Source organism: Chiloscyllium punctatum, chromosome 32, assembly GCF_047496795.1.
Source record: "Chiloscyllium punctatum isolate Juve2018m chromosome 32, sChiPun1.3, whole genome shotgun sequence".
NCBI classification, from domain to species: domain Eukaryota; kingdom Metazoa; phylum Chordata; class Chondrichthyes; order Orectolobiformes; family Hemiscylliidae; genus Chiloscyllium; species Chiloscyllium punctatum.
In genome coordinates, this window is record NC_092770.1 from 27,393,273 (window position 1) to 27,413,129 (window position 19,857).

The 19,857-nt window shown below is 41.5% G+C and overlaps 1 protein-coding gene across 1 annotated transcript in view; it reads left to right on the top strand.

Annotated features, from left to right (window-relative positions):
* Window positions 1–6,976, top strand: part of rpap3 (RNA polymerase II associated protein 3) — a 53,719-nt gene extending 46,743 nt beyond the window's left edge. Inside the window, exons 14-16 of the mRNA XM_072551932.1 lie at window positions 2,137–2,234; window positions 4,985–5,085; window positions 6,502–6,976. Coding sequence (XP_072408033.1) covers window positions 2,137–2,234; window positions 4,985–5,085; window positions 6,502–6,587 — 285 coding nt within the window. The 3' untranslated portion in view covers window positions 6,588–6,976. The remainder of the gene's footprint in view (window positions 1–2,136; window positions 2,235–4,984; window positions 5,086–6,501) is intronic.
* Window positions 6,977–19,857: the final 12,881 nt, after the last annotated feature.

Here is a 19,857-nt window from a genome sequence, read left to right on the forward strand (position 1 = left end):
TGAGTTGCGTGAAAATATCAGGCTGCCAGGTGAAACTGCCACTTGTAGCAAAAATGAATACTGACCTGCTTAATATGCCTGTGCTCATATATCCTTGTCTTAAATTGATTTCACTATTGGGGAATTACTGTTTTTAGATTCATGTGATAATTCCTAAGGTAATGTAGATCAGCCAACACCAAAGCACGTTGATGAATACTGCAAATCAGCAGTTCTGTTCAGAGCTTGACAGTTTTAATGAAGGACTTCTGGGAAGCAAGTTACTTTGAGGAAGAAAAACAGTTAATGATTATGTTTTTGTTCATTGCCACACTAAGATTGTTTTCATGGAGTTTGAGAAGCTCCCAATGCCCCAGACTTGTGAAATGTTTGTTCTCACTGTCAAATGCCTCCATTGACTTTCCCTGGCAGATCTCATCAATCTGTTATTGCTTCATGGTCCTGTGCACATTCTGTGCTCCTCTGACAAGCCGGCTAGCAGGTTTCATGCTTTGCAAGTCAGTGGCTGCCACTGTATCTGCAAGAACTCAGTTGTCTAGAGATCTTTTCTTCAACATATCCATGTTGTCACTCGCCACTTCCCTCCCTGTCTTTAAAAATCACCCTCTTCTTTTAACTGTTCCTTAACCTCCCTCCATCCCCACCATCCAATTCGATTGACCTATTTGGGATTTCTTCTTCTGCTGAGTATTTTGTTTAGATGTTAAGGATGATTTAGTTTATTTGATAATTATGTGTACTAATCATTATAGTTAATGTTTTGTTATGAGTTAATTTTGCAATTCAACATTGTAACTTCTGTTTTGAACAAGAATTTTTGCTTTGGCTGGATGGGTTGAAGGAATTCGACATTGTATTCCAATATGAAGAACTTGTTTCCTGAATGATCATTAGGATTTATTTTTCCCCTTCAACAAATTTTCTCTTGACAACCTATTGACCCAGGAGAAAATGAGGACTGCAGATGCTGGAGTTCAGAGCTGAAAATGTGTTGCTGGAAAAGCGCAGCAGGTCAGGCAGCATCCAAGGAGCAGGAGAATCGACGTTTCGGGCATGAGCCCTTCTTCAGGAATTCCTGCAGAAGGGCTCATGCCCGAAACGTCGATTCTCCTGCTCCTTGGATGCCGCCTGACTTACTGCGCTTTTCCAGCAACACATTTTCAACCTACTGACCCAGTGCAGGAATTTTTCCATGGACAATAATTGCTCATTAGCAGTATGCCAACTAATCCATTATCTCTGTGAAGGGTTTTTCCACATTGAGTTTCAGACCTGTCCATACCCACAACAAAATTTGTATGTGAGCCTTAGTTGTGAATGATTACAGGGTATTATGGAAGGCAAGGAGTGTGTTAGGTCACAGCAGAACACAGTTTAAACCTCATTTTATATCCAATGTAAACACCTTCTGGAGTGGTTATCTGAATGGCTATCAGAATCATGGAATTGTAAAATCCCTATAGAGCAGAGCATAGCCATTTGCGCCATTGAGAATTTGCTAAACATCTGAAGAGCATCCCATCCCAACCCACCCTATCTCTGTAACCCTTCATTTTCAGTCCTCTGTAATCACTTCAACCCTTCAGTCCTCTGTAATCACTTCATTTTTATCATGGTTAATCTGAGCATCCCTGGACATGATGGGGCAATTTTGTTATGGCCAATCCACCTAACGCGCACAAGTTTGGGCTGTGGAGGAAACTGGAGCACACAGCGGAAACTTGCACATACCCAGGGAGAATGTGCAAACCCACACAGTCACGCAAGGCTGGAATCAAGCCTGGGTCCCTGGTACTGTTAGGCAGTCATGCTAACCACTGAGCCACCATGCCATCCACTGAGAGCAGAGAGATTCATAACTTCCACCTCTAACTGAAGAACTACAGATTAGATCTTGAGCCCCTCTTTGGGACTGAGCTGTTCATGTGAGAATTTGATGACCATTCAAATTGCCAAGTGTTTATGATTTCAACTGGTGAGCTTTTCTTTTCTGTGAGCATGATTTGAACTTTTGTTTTAAAAATTAAAGTTTGGTTCAAAGATTTAGTTTTAGAGCTAAAGTAAAAGTTTTTAGTTCTGATACGGGGTAATATTCTGATTTTTGTTTTTCCTTGTTTTTATTGCTCCTACAAATAGCAAATTGAGCCCTCTGTCTATCCACAACTATTTCAAAAGTCTTTGGAACCTGACATTCTAAATCACATTTTAAGAATTATTCATGATTCATACATCAGGTAAGCAATATTTAAGTTTGCAGCTTACCATTCCGCCTAGTTGGCTATCATGCTGTGAATGGTGGTAACTAAGAAACCATGTTGCTTAATAAATGCACTTGGATTGTTTGGAAAAATGCTGATATTCTATGATGCATCTGAATACTACTTTTCCACTTAATGTAGTATTGTTGCCTTCTTTCTTAATGAAAATCCCAGTCTTTGACCAAACTATTAATCACCCTGATATATCCTTCATGGGTTTGGCATCTAGTTTTTGATTTGTTATGCTTAGTTTCAGCATCTCTTGGGACAACTTCTGTGTTACAATCTCTGCGTGAATGTAAACTGTTGCAGTTTGTTCTTACACATTCTTGGATGCGTGCAGCCAAACATTTCCTGTTGCAATGCATTATAAATCATTGCATTTAGTCTACAATAATGAGAATTGGTTTTTTTTGAGAACCTATTTTTATAATCTGGTATTAGATTTTATTGCCAAAACATGAAACTTCATCAGATTGAGATGTAGCAGTATATTAATTTAACACAATATCGTAATTTGGGGCTGATTTCTTGCACTGTGCTATGAAAAGATATTGCATCATTCTAGAAGATGATATGTAAGTCACTTCAGTAGTTAAATAGTTGTATGATTTTAATGTGAAATTTTGTTTACAGTTAATAACCACTTGCTAAATCAGCAGCTGCATCAAAGGGAAGACTTAAAGAAATCCTCATAACCAATTGCTCTGAGTTGATAGTTGCTTTCTTGAACATCACAATAAATCCTCAGATAGTTCCCGTGTACAATTCCAGCTACTGGAATTCCTTTCACTTGATCAACTATAATTTCAGTTGGCTGTTAATTTGATGCTTTTGATCAGATCTCCCTGGTTTTATTCCGGCTAATTGCAAGTCAGTGGTTTAATGACAATGAAAATATTATCAGCAAAGTACAAAGGGGAAAAAGTCCAATATGCACTTATTATAAGCAAAACCAGATAGGTGGAGGATAGAGAGCCAATGACAAGGATACAGTGTTTAGGGTGGGTGGGGCAATAACTGAGGTTGGAGAGGCAGGGTTAACTGATTGGGGGTGGTGGTTGGCAGGTCCACTCTGGGAGTATAAACTCCTGGCAGGGACTATGAAAGGTGAGAATCAATTGAATAGACAGATCATGTATTTAATAGTTGTAATTCTCCTGAGTAACTATTTTACTCCATTTCATCAAAACCATCCAAAGTCACTGATTTGAATGGAAATTTTCAAAAGGGGTGGGGCACAGTAGAATTGTTCAGTGTAAAATTCAGTTTCCCAGGCAGTTATCCTGGAGAGTGCTACGATGGAGAGACCCCATGCCCAGCTGCTATCTACACTAGAATAATAACTGACTGGCCATCAGGAGATCCAAGCCTATTATCTTTTGGGTAAGGACACCAAAAAGGCACACAGAAAACCATTTATGGTCTCACAAAGGCCTTGTACAGCTGTGATGTGTCTTCCTTGCTCATGTTTATTTTCCCTGTTATTGACGTTGGGCAAACTGATGTGTAATTCTTAGTTTTCTCCCTCTCTGCCTTTATTTAAGTTATACATTTAAGAATTATCTTTTCCAGGTAATTATTATTGATTTATTCTAGTGTTATTATGATTTTACTTTTTAAATTACATTGTAATTACATAAAATTACATTTTATTTGCCCATCCTGAAAAGAGCACAAATTCACATGACACACCTCCTGTAAGGTAGCATTAGATTGGCGATTTCATTCTAAAGAAACAACAAAAACAATCGTTGTGAAGTGTGGAAATATAGTGGAAAGCATTGGACAAAATTGGTATCACAGTTGTTCCTGAAATGTTTTGTTCTACAGAAATTGTGTTCAAATTCAACTTTATTTTGCACAAATTCTGTTAATTAACTGAAAGCATGTAACAGAGGTTCTGGTATAATATCAATCAACACTATCTTCTCACTCAGTATAAAAGGTTTATCCCTTAATCGAGGTATCTCTTGTTAATTGTCCTGATGAGTACAAGACAAAATGCAAACTGAACCTATCAATCAAAATAATCAGATCCAAATGCCTTCACTCTATCATATCTTCCACTGCCCTCCTCTCCCAGCCCTACTTGCTCACTCACTCTTTGGTTTTATCAACAGAAAATTCTTATGAAATGTGCAATTTTGAATTTTTTGCAGTTTTTTTCTGAATAATGTATACATGCCACACACATTGCATGCTGATGTACAGTTCTTTCACTGTTTTACCCAGGCTTTGTGCATGTTTTAATAGAATCTTTACACCTTTCATTTCCGCATGACCCAGACAACTATCCTTAGGCCTTTCATAAAATTTGGGAGAACAAATTACAGTTTTAAATTTGAAAGGTATTGTATACTGTGGCCATAAAACCATTATATAAGCCTTTACCCCACAAGATACTGTAGTTGGCCTTGAGGGCTCTATTTCTTCAGCAAGGGAAAATAAAGTTTATATTAAGTGCTGCATAAAGTCAATATATTAATGAAGTGAGATGCTCCAATATCCAGAAGGCGTGATGAACTGAATACATTTTTCAACCGTCAAAAATAATACTCAACTTTGATTCCTAACGCCATTCTAATGTAATCATGGAACGTCTTTTAAATTCGTTGAATATTATTTCAATGATGAAGTGTTACTTTATGCTCCTGAAGTTGAAACTAATCACAATGATAAATCAAATTAAGAAAACCTTGTTTTTCTTCCATTGGATTATGTAGGTTCGAGGAGCCATCCCTCATTCTAAATGTCCTAAGGAACTTAGCAAATGTGAAAAGGTTTGATATGGCGGTAATGTTTATGTCGGAATCAGAAAGGAAAGGTAAGCTATACTTAGCAGGTACAGTCCTTATTATGATTCACTTGTATTCTTTTATGATGATTGGATTAAACTATAATTCTTTCAACCATGTGCTTTTAATCCTGGAATCTTCTTTGATTATTTGGTCACAAGTCTTAGACTTTTCCCATAGCCATCTGACCTTTATCACCCTCAAGTGCACGATTACAGAAGAGGCTTTCAATGTGAGGGGACAGAAATCAATTCCACACGCTTAGAAAATGTGAGAAGACTTTTGTCCACTAGGTAGCAGTTTTGTTTTTATTTAGACCACTTCACGTGAACTGAAAATTGCACCCTCTGGATTACAACTAGTATGCACTATAATCAAGCAATTTGAAGCATAGCTACAGACACAGTGCCTCATTGTCATGAAGGAATATATGGGACCATTGGACTCCTTGAGAACTTTGCGAATGTTGCAAAGAAGCAGGTGCCCTCACCTGTGTTGTCTCTAAATAAAAAGTGGGTGTTGGTGGAGGATTGGTACCTGCATGTAAAACTCTTTAATTGTTACAGAGGAAAAGTAGCAGCAAACTATAGCCTGTGCTCTATATAGCAGATCTCATATTGATAGTACTTAACTTATTACCCTAACTTCACTCATTTGTTTTCTGTACAATAGAAATAATTTTAGTAACAGAACTGGGAATTCACAGGAATAAGGCTGAAGATTCTAGTCAACATGGTCTTGTATTATGCCGTGATTATTTTCTGGGTTTTGCCTTTATGTAGCACATCATTTGAAGACATTTCTGTTTTGCAGATCAGCATTAGCCCATTGGTTGATAGAGATATCAAAAGCATTGTAGAAATTCTGTAGCATCATTTGCCGAATAGGGCCAGCTTCGACTATCTCTTATTTTTGTCTCTGTATCAAGTTCATTTTTGTTCCATTGTAAATCGTACAAAAACTCAGGAGCTTTTATTACTAGTTGTTGAAAGAACATAATCAAAGCAGCAGTTTTAGAATTTGCATTCCATTTCCAAATGAAAGACTGACATTATTGGTAACGAGCATGATTGTGGCAAAACTCACCTGATTGAGTAAAATCGAGCTGCATCATGAATATCTTCCAGTATTAGTCATACTGCATAATGAGCAGGAATGGGTAGTAAATATTGGTCTTGCCAGTGGTGCCAATAATCTGAGAATTTTTTTTAATGTGTTACAGGGCAATTATCTGCATTTGAAAGCTTAGTAGAAGTGCTTTGTTTTACATTATTAAGAATTTATTTATAGCCTCATGATTTAATCAATTGCACCAGGTCATAAGTAGTCAAACATTTGATACCTTGTGGAACTGCTGAAATGCTTAAGCTTTGTCACTGCTTAATGATTATCAACATAAAATATAAGATTAATGTTTTTCTTCTATGTCTGATTCCCTTTTCCAGTTGTAAAGGACCTATTTGATCATCTATTGAAATCTGACGTTGAAGAAGATTCACTTAAATCATTGAAGAGCAGATACAATGTTTGAAACATGCTTCTGGCCTGGACATAAGTATAGTAAAGAGGAAAAATTGTATTCCAGTTTATATAATTAGCCTAAACCTCTCTTGTATAGTATTTTCCTCAAATATAATTATTTTAATGTAAAGTTGTACCATGTATGTACAATATTTCTCATGAGCAGTTTCCCTTCTTGGCTATTTTGCATATGTCATCAGTGCTTTATAGTTTTTTATCGCTGTTAATAATCAGTTTGGGAAAGTTGTTTTTGACATTACATAACAACATTTGTCTTCGATCTCAAATGCAGCTAAGATTGTGGAACTTGTCTTGGGGAGAGCCTTGATGGCATTAATTTGAGGGTCAGATTTCCTTAGTTAAGTTTTCCTTGGCAAATAAAATACAATTTTGATTTTTTTTTCTTTTCCGTTTCATTTGTTTTTTTCCATGTACAGATTTGTGTGAGATCTTCAATTATTTTCACTGTTTTTGAGAGACTAGTCAAAATAATTGCAAATAAACTTGTCTCAAAGATTTTTTTGTCTGATATTATCAGGTGTCCTGATAATTATTTTATACAAATAAAAGTGAAAGCTCCAACTTGTTGGGACAGTTGCAAAGGCTGTAGCTGAGACTTGTCAGTCAGAACTCTTTTCTCTTTATTATAAATTGTTCCGATTGTTTGAAATTTGGCATTAGATTAGATTAGATTACTTACAGTGTGGAAACAGGCCCTTCGGCCCAACAAGTCCACACCGCCCCGCCGAAGCGTAACCCACCCATACCCCTACATCTACATCTACCCCTTACCTAACACTACGGGCAATTTAGCATGGCCAATTCACCTGGCCTGCACATCTTTGGACTGTGGGAGGAAACCGGAGCACCCGGAGGAAACCCACGCAGACACGGGGAGAACGTGCAAACTCCACACAGTCAGTCGCCTGAGGCGGGAATTGAACCCGGGTCTCAGGCGCTGTGAGGCAGCAGTGCTAACCACGGTGCCACCGTGCCGCCCATTCTTGGATTTGCCCTGATCAGTGCAAGTTGAAAATCCTCACCATTAAGTCTCCCTTTTCAGCAGTATTCAAGTTCTCTGTGCTACTTGCTGACTGATAGGTTTTTGCAATTTCTTTTATTGTCTTGTGGGACATGGGAATGGCTAGCTAGCCAGCATTTAATGTTCCTAGTTGCCTGTCAAAGGATGTACTAAGCTGCATTCTTGACCCACGTGCTGTAGGTAGATCCATAATGCCATTAGGGAGGGAATTCCAAGATTTAGACCCAGCAACACGGTGGAATGGCAATATGCTTCCAAGTCAGGATGGTGAACATAGAACATAGAAAAATACAGCGCAGTACAGGCCCTTCGGCCCTCGATGTTGCACCGACCGAAGCCTACCTAACCTACACTAGCCCAATAACGTCCATATGCTTGTCCAATGCCGGCTTAAATGACCATAAAGAGGGAGAGTCCACCACTGCTACTGGCAGGGCTCTTAGGGGAACTTGCTGATGGTGGTGTTTCCATGCATCTGCTGCCCTTATATTTCTAGATGGTAGTAATCTTGGATTTGGAAGGCGCTGTCTCATAACTTTTGGTGAATTTCTGCAGTACATCCTGTAGGTGGTACACACTGCTGTTACTGAGTGTATTTGGTGGAGGGCGTGGGTGTTTAGATGCAGCGCAAATCAAGCGGGCTGCTTTGTTCTGGATAGTGTCAAGCTTCATGAGTGGTGTTGGAGCTGCACCAATCCTGGCAATTGAGCAGTACGCCATCACACTGCTGATTTGTGCCTTGTAGATTTTGGAGAGTCAACAGATGAGTTATTCATTGAATTATTCCTAGCTTCTGTCCTGCTCTTGTAGCCTCTGCATTTACATGGTGAGTCCAGAGTTCCTGGTCAATGGTAACTCCCTACATGTCAGCATTAGGGGATTCAGTGATGTCAAGGGGCAGTGTTAGATTTGCTCTTGTTGGAGATGGTCTTGAGTGTCAGGCTTGGGTCAGTAATAACTGTCATGCTGCTGTCAAAATTATATGGACTCAAGGCAATTGAAGACCTAGCATTGAAAATGGTAGTGCTCATGCTTTGAAAAAGACTGTGTCTAAGGAGCCTTGATAATATCTGCGGTGCATCTTTGAGATATTACATGTTGATGCTACCAAGTATCTGCGGTGGTAGTGCTATTAAGTATCAATATTAGATGGTTAGATTTGCTGGTAATGGAGATAGCCATTGCTTTGCATGTCTGCAGCACAAACATTATTTGGCATTTCTTAGCACTTATCTGAATATTGTTTACACCTTGCTGCGTTTGAGCATTCACATTGACTGTAGTTTTGATTGGGCTCCTTGATGTCACATTCCATCAATGTATCTCTGTATTCAGGGTAGTGACTTTGTCCTCACCTCTGGCATTTAGATCCTTTGTCCAGTTTGAGCCAAGACTGTAATGAGGTCAGGAGCTGAGTGGCCATGGCAGAACTTAACCTGGTCATTGGTACTCAGTTTAAGTATTTGCGTGAACTTAGTTAGCTAAGGTACTCTCTAAGTTGACAGTGAATCTGAATTGTTAACTGTCCTTGGACTTGTTAGTTTGTAATTCTGGGTTGTTCTCAAGTACCAGGAATCTAAATACAATTAATTCAATACATAACTGAAACAGTTATTGGAAATTCGCAGGAGCTGAATTTGGTAGCATCTACAATGGGGCAGGAAGATCATGACATGATTGTCCTCATGCCTATTAAACATCATGCAGCTTGCTAGCACAACTCAAGGTCTTGCAAGTTTATGCCAGGTAACCATCGCTTGAAGATCACTAGTATTCCCTGGAGCCAGTAGGCCCTTCCTAAAGGTAAGATGTTCTTTCTCAGTCGTGCAGTAAGAGCAAGATAAGCTCAAGAAGAATGGAAGACCAGGATTAAAGTCACACAACAGGCCAATTAGTATCCCCTGAGACTCAAACTGTGCTGGGAGCCTGCAGGTGGATAATGGAAGGAGGGCCTCTTTTCTCAGGGGTCTGAAACACCCTCCACAAAATAACTGAGAAGGCAGTGGGAGTAGGTGAACAATTGCAGTAACGTCCAAGGTGACCTGAGGAACTGGGCACAGATGAGTTGTATGAGTGCACACAAATATCCAGCTCAGTGATTGTGTCTTCAAATCTCATTGCTTATGAACTTTAGCACAAATCTTACACACTTCCCCATTTGCCCTCATTCTGGTCATTTGTCAACCTATTAGCTCTGAACCATAACTAGTACCTTGCATTCAAAATATCAATCTCATGCACCCCCATTGCTCAATGCCACAAGCTCTGATCTCAGCTTGCAGCCACTGTAAAAACATCTTTGAAAAACTTTGCATCATTCACAAATTTCTGTTCTTCATCAGGAATGTTGGGGGCAGGGCTGAGAGATAAATGGGTGGCGAGTGGGGCTGGGATAAAGGTAGATAGGAATGTTATAGATGAAGGTGGGGGGGGCGATGGTGATGGATAGAAGTGGATAGGTGAGAATGAGGATGGACAGTTCAAGACAGTGGTGCCGAGTTAGCTAAGTGGGGGGGGCGGGGGCGTGGGGGGGGCGGGGGCATGGGGGGTGGGCGGGGGGGGCGGGGGGGGGGGGGGCGGAGGCGGAGGGGGAGGGGAAAGGAAGAAACTGGTGAAATCGACATTGATGCCATGTAGTTAGTGTCCCAAGGCAGAAAATGAGGCATTCTTCCTCCAGTCATCGTGTGGCTAGGATTTGGTAGTGGAGGAGGCCGAGGACTTGAATGTCTTTGGCGGAGTCGGAGGGGGAGTTGAAGTGGTCAGCCAGAGGGTGGTGGGTTGTTTAGTGCATGTGTCCCAGAGATGTTCTCTGAAATGTTCCGTGAGTTTGTGTCCTGTCTCTTCAGTGTTGAGGACACCACACCTCAGCATCCTCCAACCACAGAGAATCAATGTCAATTTCTCCAGTTTGCTCATCACCCCTCCCCACCTTATCCCAGATCCAACTCTCCAACTTGGCACCACCTTCTTGAACCATCCTACCTGTCCATCTTGCTTCTATCTACTCCACCCTCTGCTCTGACCTAGCACCATCGCCTTACCCCGACTTACATCTATCTATCGCAATCTTAGCTGCCCCCACACTCCGTCCCATTTATCTCTCAGCCCCCTGATGAAGAACCTATGCTTGAAACGTGATTCTCTTGCTCCTTGGGTGCTGCCTGACCTGCTGTGCTTTTCCAGCACCTTTTTGACTCTGATCTCCAGCATCTGCAGTCATTTATGGAGAAGTGGTAGTGTCACTGGTCTGGTAATCCAAAGAGCCTCAGGTTAGTGCTCCAGGGGCAGGAGTTTAAATTTCACTGTGGATGATGGTGAAGTTCTGTTATAACAGCTTGTCATCTTACTTGTGGCTGTGTACTGTCTCTATCGCTTCCTTCAACTTGAGTTGTCACTAATGTACCCATTTCTGGGAACAAGTGGAGTACTAAGAGATCTGGCTGGCACACCCTCCCCACATACATCATCACTTGCTACAAGCGTTACCAACTCCAAACTCTCAGCACAAGCTCTGAACAAATAGAAGGTAGTTAATTAATAAGCTACAAATTCTTAATGATTATTTAAAAGTATCTTGGGAGGGTGACCTTCACGCTGCTGAATACTGTGATATGTTGAAGAGAATGTTCAAGTTCCAGAATAGGTACCACCTCAATCTGCCAATTTATTTCATTTGCTTATGCTGCATCCCTCTGTGCACACATGTAACTCCTGCTCTAAGGCCCTCATCATTGACTGAAGCAGACCATATCCAAGTGCAGCAAGACTTAGACAATATGTCGTCTTGGACTGAAAGGTAGCAAGGAGCAGCTGCATTATACAAATGTCATGCAATGACCATTTCCTACAAGCAACATGTAATATTATCTAACAAAACCCAGTTTCAGTTCTGTTCTTGAGTTAATACTGAAAATGTGTTGCTGGAAAAGCGCAACAGGTCAGGCAGCATCCAAGGAACAGGAGAATCGACGTTTCGGGTCCCCGTTGATTCTCCTGTTCCTTGGATGCTGCCTGACCTGCTGCACTTTTTCAGCAACACATTTTCAGCTCTGATCTCCAGCATCTGCAGTCCTCACTTTCTCCTTGAGTTAATACTGTTAATCTATTAGTTGTATATAAATTCCTGATACTTGAGGGAACCCAGAATCACAAAATTCCAAGTGAGAGGCTTACGTTGGCAATTCAGAATCACTTTTATCTTTGAATGCATCTTGTTAACAAACTTCACTTAAATACTTAACATAAACTGCTCACTGGTAGTCAGTAGGGCTTCTGCCAAGGCCATACAGCTCCTGACCTCATTACAGACATGATTCAAATGTAAACAAAGGAGCTAAATTCCAAAAAGTGATGGGTGTCAAATGCAGTGGTATCAAGGAGCCAAAGTAAAGCTAGAGTCAAGCAGCATGCTCAAATACATCAAGAGCAGGATAATATCTGGTTAAGGGCTGACAAGTGGCAGGTAATACTTGTGCCACAGAAATGCCAAACAATGACCAACTCCAACAAGAGACAATCTAGCCATCGCATTCAATGGTACGATTATCACTGAATCCTCCACTATCAATATTTTGAACGATACTACTGGCGAACTCAACTGGATCAGCCAAATAGTCTGGCTAGAAGGGCAGAACGGAGGCTAAGAATACTGTAGTGAATAACACTATGCTTCCTGACTCTTCAGAGCCTGTCCAACATCTATAAGGCACAAGTCAGGAGTGTGATGGAATGCTCCCCACTTGCCAGGATGGATGCAGCTCCAGTAACATTTGAGAAGCTTGACACTATCCAAGACAACGCAGCCTTCTTGATTAACACCATATCCACAAACATCCACTCCCTCAACCAATAACAACCAGTAGCAGTGTGTACCATCTACAAGATGCGCTGCAGAAATTCACCAATGATTCTTAGCACCTTCCAAACCCACAACCACTGCTATCTACAAGGACAAGGGCAGCACATAAGGTTAGGAAGCACCACTATCTCCAATTTTCCCTCAGAGCCATTCACCATCCTCAATAAGAAATGTATCAACATTCCGTTAGGATCACTGGGTCAAAATTGTGGAATTCCCTCCCCAAAACATTGTGGGTTCACCTACAGCATGTGGACTGCTGTGGTTTCAAGAAGGTAGCTCTCAAGTTCACCTTACCATGGGCAATAAATGCTGGTCCTCAGCGCTGTCACCCCAGGCAGGTACCAGGGCGGGCTGCCCCAGAGGTGGTCGAAAGGTACTGAAAGTGGTTAGTAAAGCCGGAAGGTGGGTAGGCCGTCCTGACGGCTATCACCCTGGGCAGGTCCTGGGGCAGGCTGTCCTAGAGGTGGTCGAAAGGTGTGTCAGGGTGGACAGAGAACTGGAAGGGGCATGGGGTGGATCTAGAGCCAGAAGGTGCGTAGGGGTGGGCTGCCTTAGAGTGGTCAGAAGGTGGGAGGGACGGGGGCTTGCTGTGTCTGTATTGTGTGCACTTTTTTTTAATGTAACTGGATTGTCTTATGTATAAAGGTCATTGTTGCTGTCATTTTATATTTGAAACTGGGATTTGTGGTTTGTCCTCATTTCCCTGTAAACTGGGTTTTGGGACCGAGCTTTGCTGCTCCTCTCCCTTGTAAAATTGCTGTTGTGTACAGCTGTAAATATTAACTGTTTTTTGTAAACTGTTTTGTAATTTGTTTAATAAAATATTATAAACAGGAAAAAAAATAAAACACATAAGCTTTAGTTGCTACTAAATATTAGTAGGTGACAGGGGTGCTAGTTTCAGTATTGATATTTGAAACACCTATCTGGGAAATGGTCACTTGCTGAGATTTTCCCTGAATTAACTGATTGCTAGCAGATTCTAGTCTTTGCCATCCAATGCAGAATAGTGTGTACACATGGGAGAAACAATCAGAGAGCTTTCCAGCTGAAAAGCAGCAGTAGGATATAATTCAGATTTGAAAGGGCACCTTAAAATGGAGGCACTCCCCATTCAATTGTTTCTTACACTTTTAAAACAAAGGACAAGTTTGTCACGGCTAGGCCACTGCTGGTTACGGTGAGCAATGGCCTCCCCAATCCTATTTGGAGCAACCATCCTCCCAGCTGCCATTGAAAGGACACCCTAGTTCACCAGACTGTACCCTACTGCTGCAAGGAGCTGGAAGCTGACTGGAGAATCTAACTTCAGGCCACTGTCTGTGTGCAGTTTGCCCACTCTCCCCGAGTCTGTGTGGGTTTCATCTGGGTGCTCTGGTTTCTTCCCATGGTTCAAAGATGTGCAAGTTAGGTGAATTGGAATCAAAAAGTATGGTGCTGGAAAAGCACAGCCGATAAGGCAGCATCCGAGGAGCAGGAGAGTCTGCCTGACCTTCTGTGCTTTTCCAGCACCATACGTTTTGACTCTGATCTCCAGCATCTGCAGTCCTCACTCTGGTTAGGTGAATTGGCAATGCTAATTGTCCATAGTATCCAGTGATATGTAGGTTAGCTGGATTAGCCATTAGTGGATTGGTGCACAGTTGATGGCCCAAATGGCCTCCTGACACAGTGTAGGGATTCTATGATTCGCAGTAGGAAACTTTTGGATTTGGATACTCTGTGCCCTTATTGTGTGTAGACAATGCTTGTACTCCTGGAATAAGACTTAAATACTTAGACTGATGAACCTGCCTTATGTCCAGACTTCTTTATGTAACTTCCTGTCTTTTTATTAATATTGAATGTAGAAACAAGGGAATAAGAGTAGACTGCTTGGCCCTTTGAGCCTGCTCACCATGCAACAAGATCATGTCTGATCAACTCAACTCCTCATTCCTGCATATCCCCAATAATCTTTTCACCCCTTGGTAATAATCAAGAATCTATCTGCCTCTGCCTTAGAAATTCTTAAAGATTCTATATCCACTGTCTTCTGAGGAAGGGAATTCCAAAGACAAGCCTTATCTGTTCCAGACCCCACTATCTGCTGCTGGCTGTGTCTCAGTTTTGCTGCCCTTTATATCCTTGCCATTTTGACAATACCCATGATTTATAGTTTCCTTTTCTCAAGACTTCAGCCAGAGACTGAGACCTAGAACTATTGAACATGGTCTTCCTTCATGTCTTTAATCTGCAGGTTGTTCAGAGAGATGAATGGTGTGACACCATTCTTCCTGATTCCCTCACCTTCTGTCCTTTACTTGTCTTGTTCAGAGTTTCCAGCAACTCATAGATAGTGAGGACTGCAGATGCTGAAGAGTCAGAGTCAACAAAGTGTAGCACTGGAAAAAGCACAGAGGGTCAGGCAGCATCTGAGGAGTAAGACAGTCGACGTTTTGGGTATAATCCTCCGTCAGGACTAAAGGTTAAGCTTTGACTCTTGTTCCTCAGATGGTGCCTGACCTTCTGTGTTTTTTCCAGCGCTACACTTTATTGACTCAGAGTCTCTAACATTTATGCTGAGACCTTTTCACTCTTTCTTCGGAACCACAGAGAGTAACAAAACCCAAATGTATCAGATGTCTTTGTGGTGTCACATCCATTGGAAAGTGATTCTAATGTTAGATATCCTTACCATATGTTTGCATCCTCTACCTCAAACCCTATACCATTTTGCAGCTCTTCTGGAAGAATTCTGAATATCAAAAGTGAACAGAGGGTGGCATCAGAGAATTATAGAGTTGTAGAAATATACAGTACAGAAAATAGATCCATCGGTCCAACCAGATATCCCATATAAGTCTAGTCCCATTTGCCAGTACTTGGGTCCATATCCCTCTAAACCCTTCCTATTCATATATCCATCCAGATGCCTTTTAAATGTTGCAATTGTACCAACCTCCACCACGTCCTCTGGCAGCTCATTCCATACACGCACCACTCTCTGTGTGAAAATGTTGCCCCTCAGGTCCCTTTTATTATGTTTCCCCTCTCACCCTAAACACTGTGGGCAATTTAGCATGGCCAGTCCACCTAACTCGCACATCTTTGGACTGTGGGAAGAAACTGGAGCACCCGGAGGAAACCCACACAGACACAGGGAGAATGTGCAAACTCCATACAGACAGTCAACCAAGGTTGGGATCAAACCCAGGTCCAATAGTGTTCTTTAATTTCAGATGAATAGCTTGCAGTTTATTCTTTTATCCCCTGCACTAGCCAACATGATCTCTTCTTGAAATAGCAATGCTCAATTTGTGCTGAAGTAACATATCCCTGGGAATTTAGCCCTGTTTTGCAATGCTGACTTTGTTAGAAAAAAAACATTTGTCTGACAACCCCTGAGTTTGCATTGAATTTTAAGCTACGTGAAAATATGGACCATAATTGACCACTTGATGTGAGCATAAGGTCAGGCAGCATGTCTCCACAGGTAGTTGTATGTCGTTTAAACTTCTGAGGCATATAAGGAAGATCCAGCATCTTCTGCATTTTTGTCATTACATTTGAGTTTTAATATTGTTAACACATCCTTCCACTTGGCAAAACTATTTCTGGCTCTATCTATCTTTCTGATTTTGACATCACATCATCTTTTTGTTTTATCATATTTTCCTAAGTAGACAAACTTAATTACTTTCTTCACAGTGACAACATCCACATCAGTCTTCACTCTGGTCTCTTCAAAGAGGTTTTGACTGATTATAGAATAGAGTCCCTACAGTGTGGACTCATTATCATTGTGGCGCTTAAAACTCCATATTTTGCAACTATATATTTACAAGAAAGGACTCTTAAAAATTGATATTCAGCCAAGAAAATGTCAATATGTTTGGTTAGAGCTAAAGGTTTGACAGATCTCTTCTAGAAAGGCAAAGCAGAGGGCAGCAGCTACAAATAGCAGCAGCAGCAAATTCTGACCAATAATTCAATCCTGAAGGCAAATTAAGATAGTTTAGATAGATTTGAAATACTATAACACTGGAGGTAGAAATAACACAAACTGGGTGCAATTGAGTATGTAAATATAATTGAAATAAATGCATTTCACACATCTGTCTTATTCTTCTATTTATTACAAATTCCTGAATTAGCTTCTATTTCTTTTTATTTGGTGTTTATACCTGTCTATCGTCCTTTACCTAACCTATCTAGCGTCTGTTCTTGAAGCACATTGACCGTTTCTGTATAGAATCAGTGTAAACCATTTTGGCTTCATCCAATTTGATTGCAGGCCTGTTCAAGAGGAAATGCTATCCAGTTGCAAATTCCTTTGTCAGTTCGAAAGCACAATTTCTCCCTGGAGATTTAAACTGCTTATATTTGTCAGCTAATGTCCTTTCGCACTCCTGACCGAGGAGATGGATACTCATTATAATGAGTTAAAAAGTGCCGGTGCTGGAAAAGGACAGCCGGTCAGGCAGCTGGAGAGACGATGTTTAGACCATAAGCTCCTCATCAGGAATGGGGCTTATAATGAACTGATTTAGCTTTAGGAGAGATGATGGTCTAGAGGTATTAGCGTTAGACTATTAATCCAGAGGCCCAGGAAACGTTCTGAGGACCCAGATTGAAATCTCAGCATGGCAGATAGTGGAATTTGAATGTAATTTTTTTTTAAAATCTGGAATTAATAATCTAGCGATGGTCATGAAACCATTGTCAATTGTCGGAACAAGAAACTCATCTGGTTCACTGATGCCCTTTCGGGAAGGAAACTACCATCCTCATCTGGTCTGGCCCACATGTGACTCCAGGCACACAGCAATGTGGTTGACTCTTAAGTGCCATCTAGGCAGTTAGGGGTGGGTGGCATCGTGGCTCAGTGGTTAGCAATGCTGCCTCACAGTGCCAGGCACCTCAGGTTCGATTCCGACCTTGGGCGACTCTCTGTGTGGAGTTTGCACATTCTCCCCGTGTCTGCGTAGGTTTCCTCTGGGTGCTCTGGTTTCTCCCCACTGTCCAAAAATGTGCAGGTCAAGTGAATTGGCCATGACAATTTGCCATAATGTTAGGTGCATTAGTCAGGGGTAAATATAGGGAGTGGGTCTGGGTGGGTAACTCTTTGGATGGTCAGTGTGGACTTGTTGGGCCAAATGGTCTGTTTCCATACTATAGAGAATCTAATCTAAATGTTGGTCAAGCCAGTGATTCCCAAAGGAAAAAGCTGAGGGGCAGAATAAGATAGCTCCTCAAGCAGCGGTCAGAAGACCCCTCCATCTCCTTTTTACAAGTTGAGTGCTTTCTTGACCATGTGGGATGTCAGTGGAGAGAAGCTTCACTTAATGAACTACATTGTAATAGCGGTGTTATTGAGCTCAGCACATTGACTTAGTAAACATCAGATCCAACGGCAATATTTAAGACCGATACATGAACAGGCAAGATATAGAGGGATATGGATCTTGCACAAATAGAATTAATTTTGAATGACATCATGGCTGGCACAGACATGGTGGGCTGAATGGCCTGATCCTGTGCTGTTCTGTTCTATGTTTTATCTACTAAACTGGTAGCCCAAAATGAAAGTTCTTCTTTCCCTCCCCTCTGCATAGGCCGGAGACATTGCATTCAGCTTAGGTTGGAGTTGAGGAAACAATTAGCCTTTTCAACATTCTAAGGGTTGCCATTGACCTGAAACTGAACTGGATCATCCATATAATTCTGAGCGTACAAGAGCCAGTCAGGGAGTTCTGTGCAAGTAAATTGTTTTCTGTCTCCCCAGTGCCTGTCCACCATCACCAAGGCACAAATCAGGAGCGTGATAGAAACTCCCCAATTGCCTGGATGGGTGCAGTTCCAACAACACTCAAGAAGCTTAACACCATTCAGGCCAAAGCAGCCCACTTGATTGGCACTGTATCCACCACCTTCAACATTTATTGCCTTCACCATTGGTACTCAATAACAGCAGTCTACATCCCAATAACAAGCTTCACTGCAGAAATGCATCAATGTTCCTCATCCATCAACTTTCAAACCCAAAATCTCTATCACAAACAGGGATGAGAGCAGCAGATGCTTGGGAACACCATTACCTGCAAGTTCTTCTCTGAAACATTCACCATTCTGACTTGAGGTGTATTCCAGTTCATTCACCGTTGCTCGGTCAGAATCCTGACACTCACGTCTATCCAGCACAATGTGTATCCCTACACTCCAGTGACTACAGCAGCTCAACAAAGAAGCTCACTACCACCTCCTCCTGGGCAGTTAGGGATAGACACAAAATGTTGTCCTAGCTAGCAAAATCTGCATAAGTGCATAAAACAAAACTTTCAATGGCTGAGAATTAATTTGAACAATGGCCTACCACTCCTACCACATGTGAGTAACACCAGTTGGTTGTGTAACCAGTTGATTGAGTTTTTTGAAGAAGTAAAAGAGAAGATTGATGAGGGCAGAGCAGTAGATGTGATCTATATGGACTTCAGTAAGGCGTTTGACAAGGTTCCCCATGGGAGAATGATTAACAAGGTTAGATCTCATGGAATACAGGGAGAACTAGCCATTTGGATAAAGAACTGGCTCAAAGGTAGAAGACAGAGGGTGGTGGTGGACGGTTGTTTTTCAGACTGGAGGCCTGTGACCAGTGGAGTGCCACAAGGATCGGTGTTGGGTCCACTACTTTTTGTCATTTACATAAATGATTTGGATCTGAGCATAAGAGGTACAGTTAGTAAGTTTGCAGATGACACCAAAATTAGAGGTGTAGTGGACAGCGAAGAGGGTTACCTCAGATTACAACAGGATCTGGACTAGATGGGCCAATGGGCTGATAAGTGGCAGATGGAGTTTAATTCAGATAAATGCGAGGTGCTGCATTTTGGGAAAGCAAATCTTAGCAAGACTTATACACTTAATGGTAAGGTCCTAGGAAGTGTTGCTGAACAAAGGGACCTTGGAGTGCAGGTTCATAGCTCCTTGAAAGTGGAGTCGCAGGTAGATAGGATAGTGAAGAAGGTGTTTGGTATGCTTTCCTTTATTGGTCAGAGTATTGAGTACAGGAGTTGGGAGGTCATGTTGCAGCTGTACAGGACATTGGTTAGGCCACTGTTGGAATATTTCGTGCAATTCTTGTCTTCTTCCTATCGGAAAGATGGTGCAAAACTTGAAAGGGTTCAGAAAGGAGTTACAAGGATGTTGCCAGGGTTGGAGGATTTGAGCTACAGGGAGAGGCTGAACAGCTGGGGCTGTTTTCCCTGAAGTGTCGGAGGCTGAGGGGTGACCTTATAAAGGTTTACAAAATTATGAGGGGCATGGGTAGGATAAATAGACAAATTCTTTTCCCTGGGGTCGGGGAATCCAGAATTAGAGGCCATAGGTTTAGGGTGA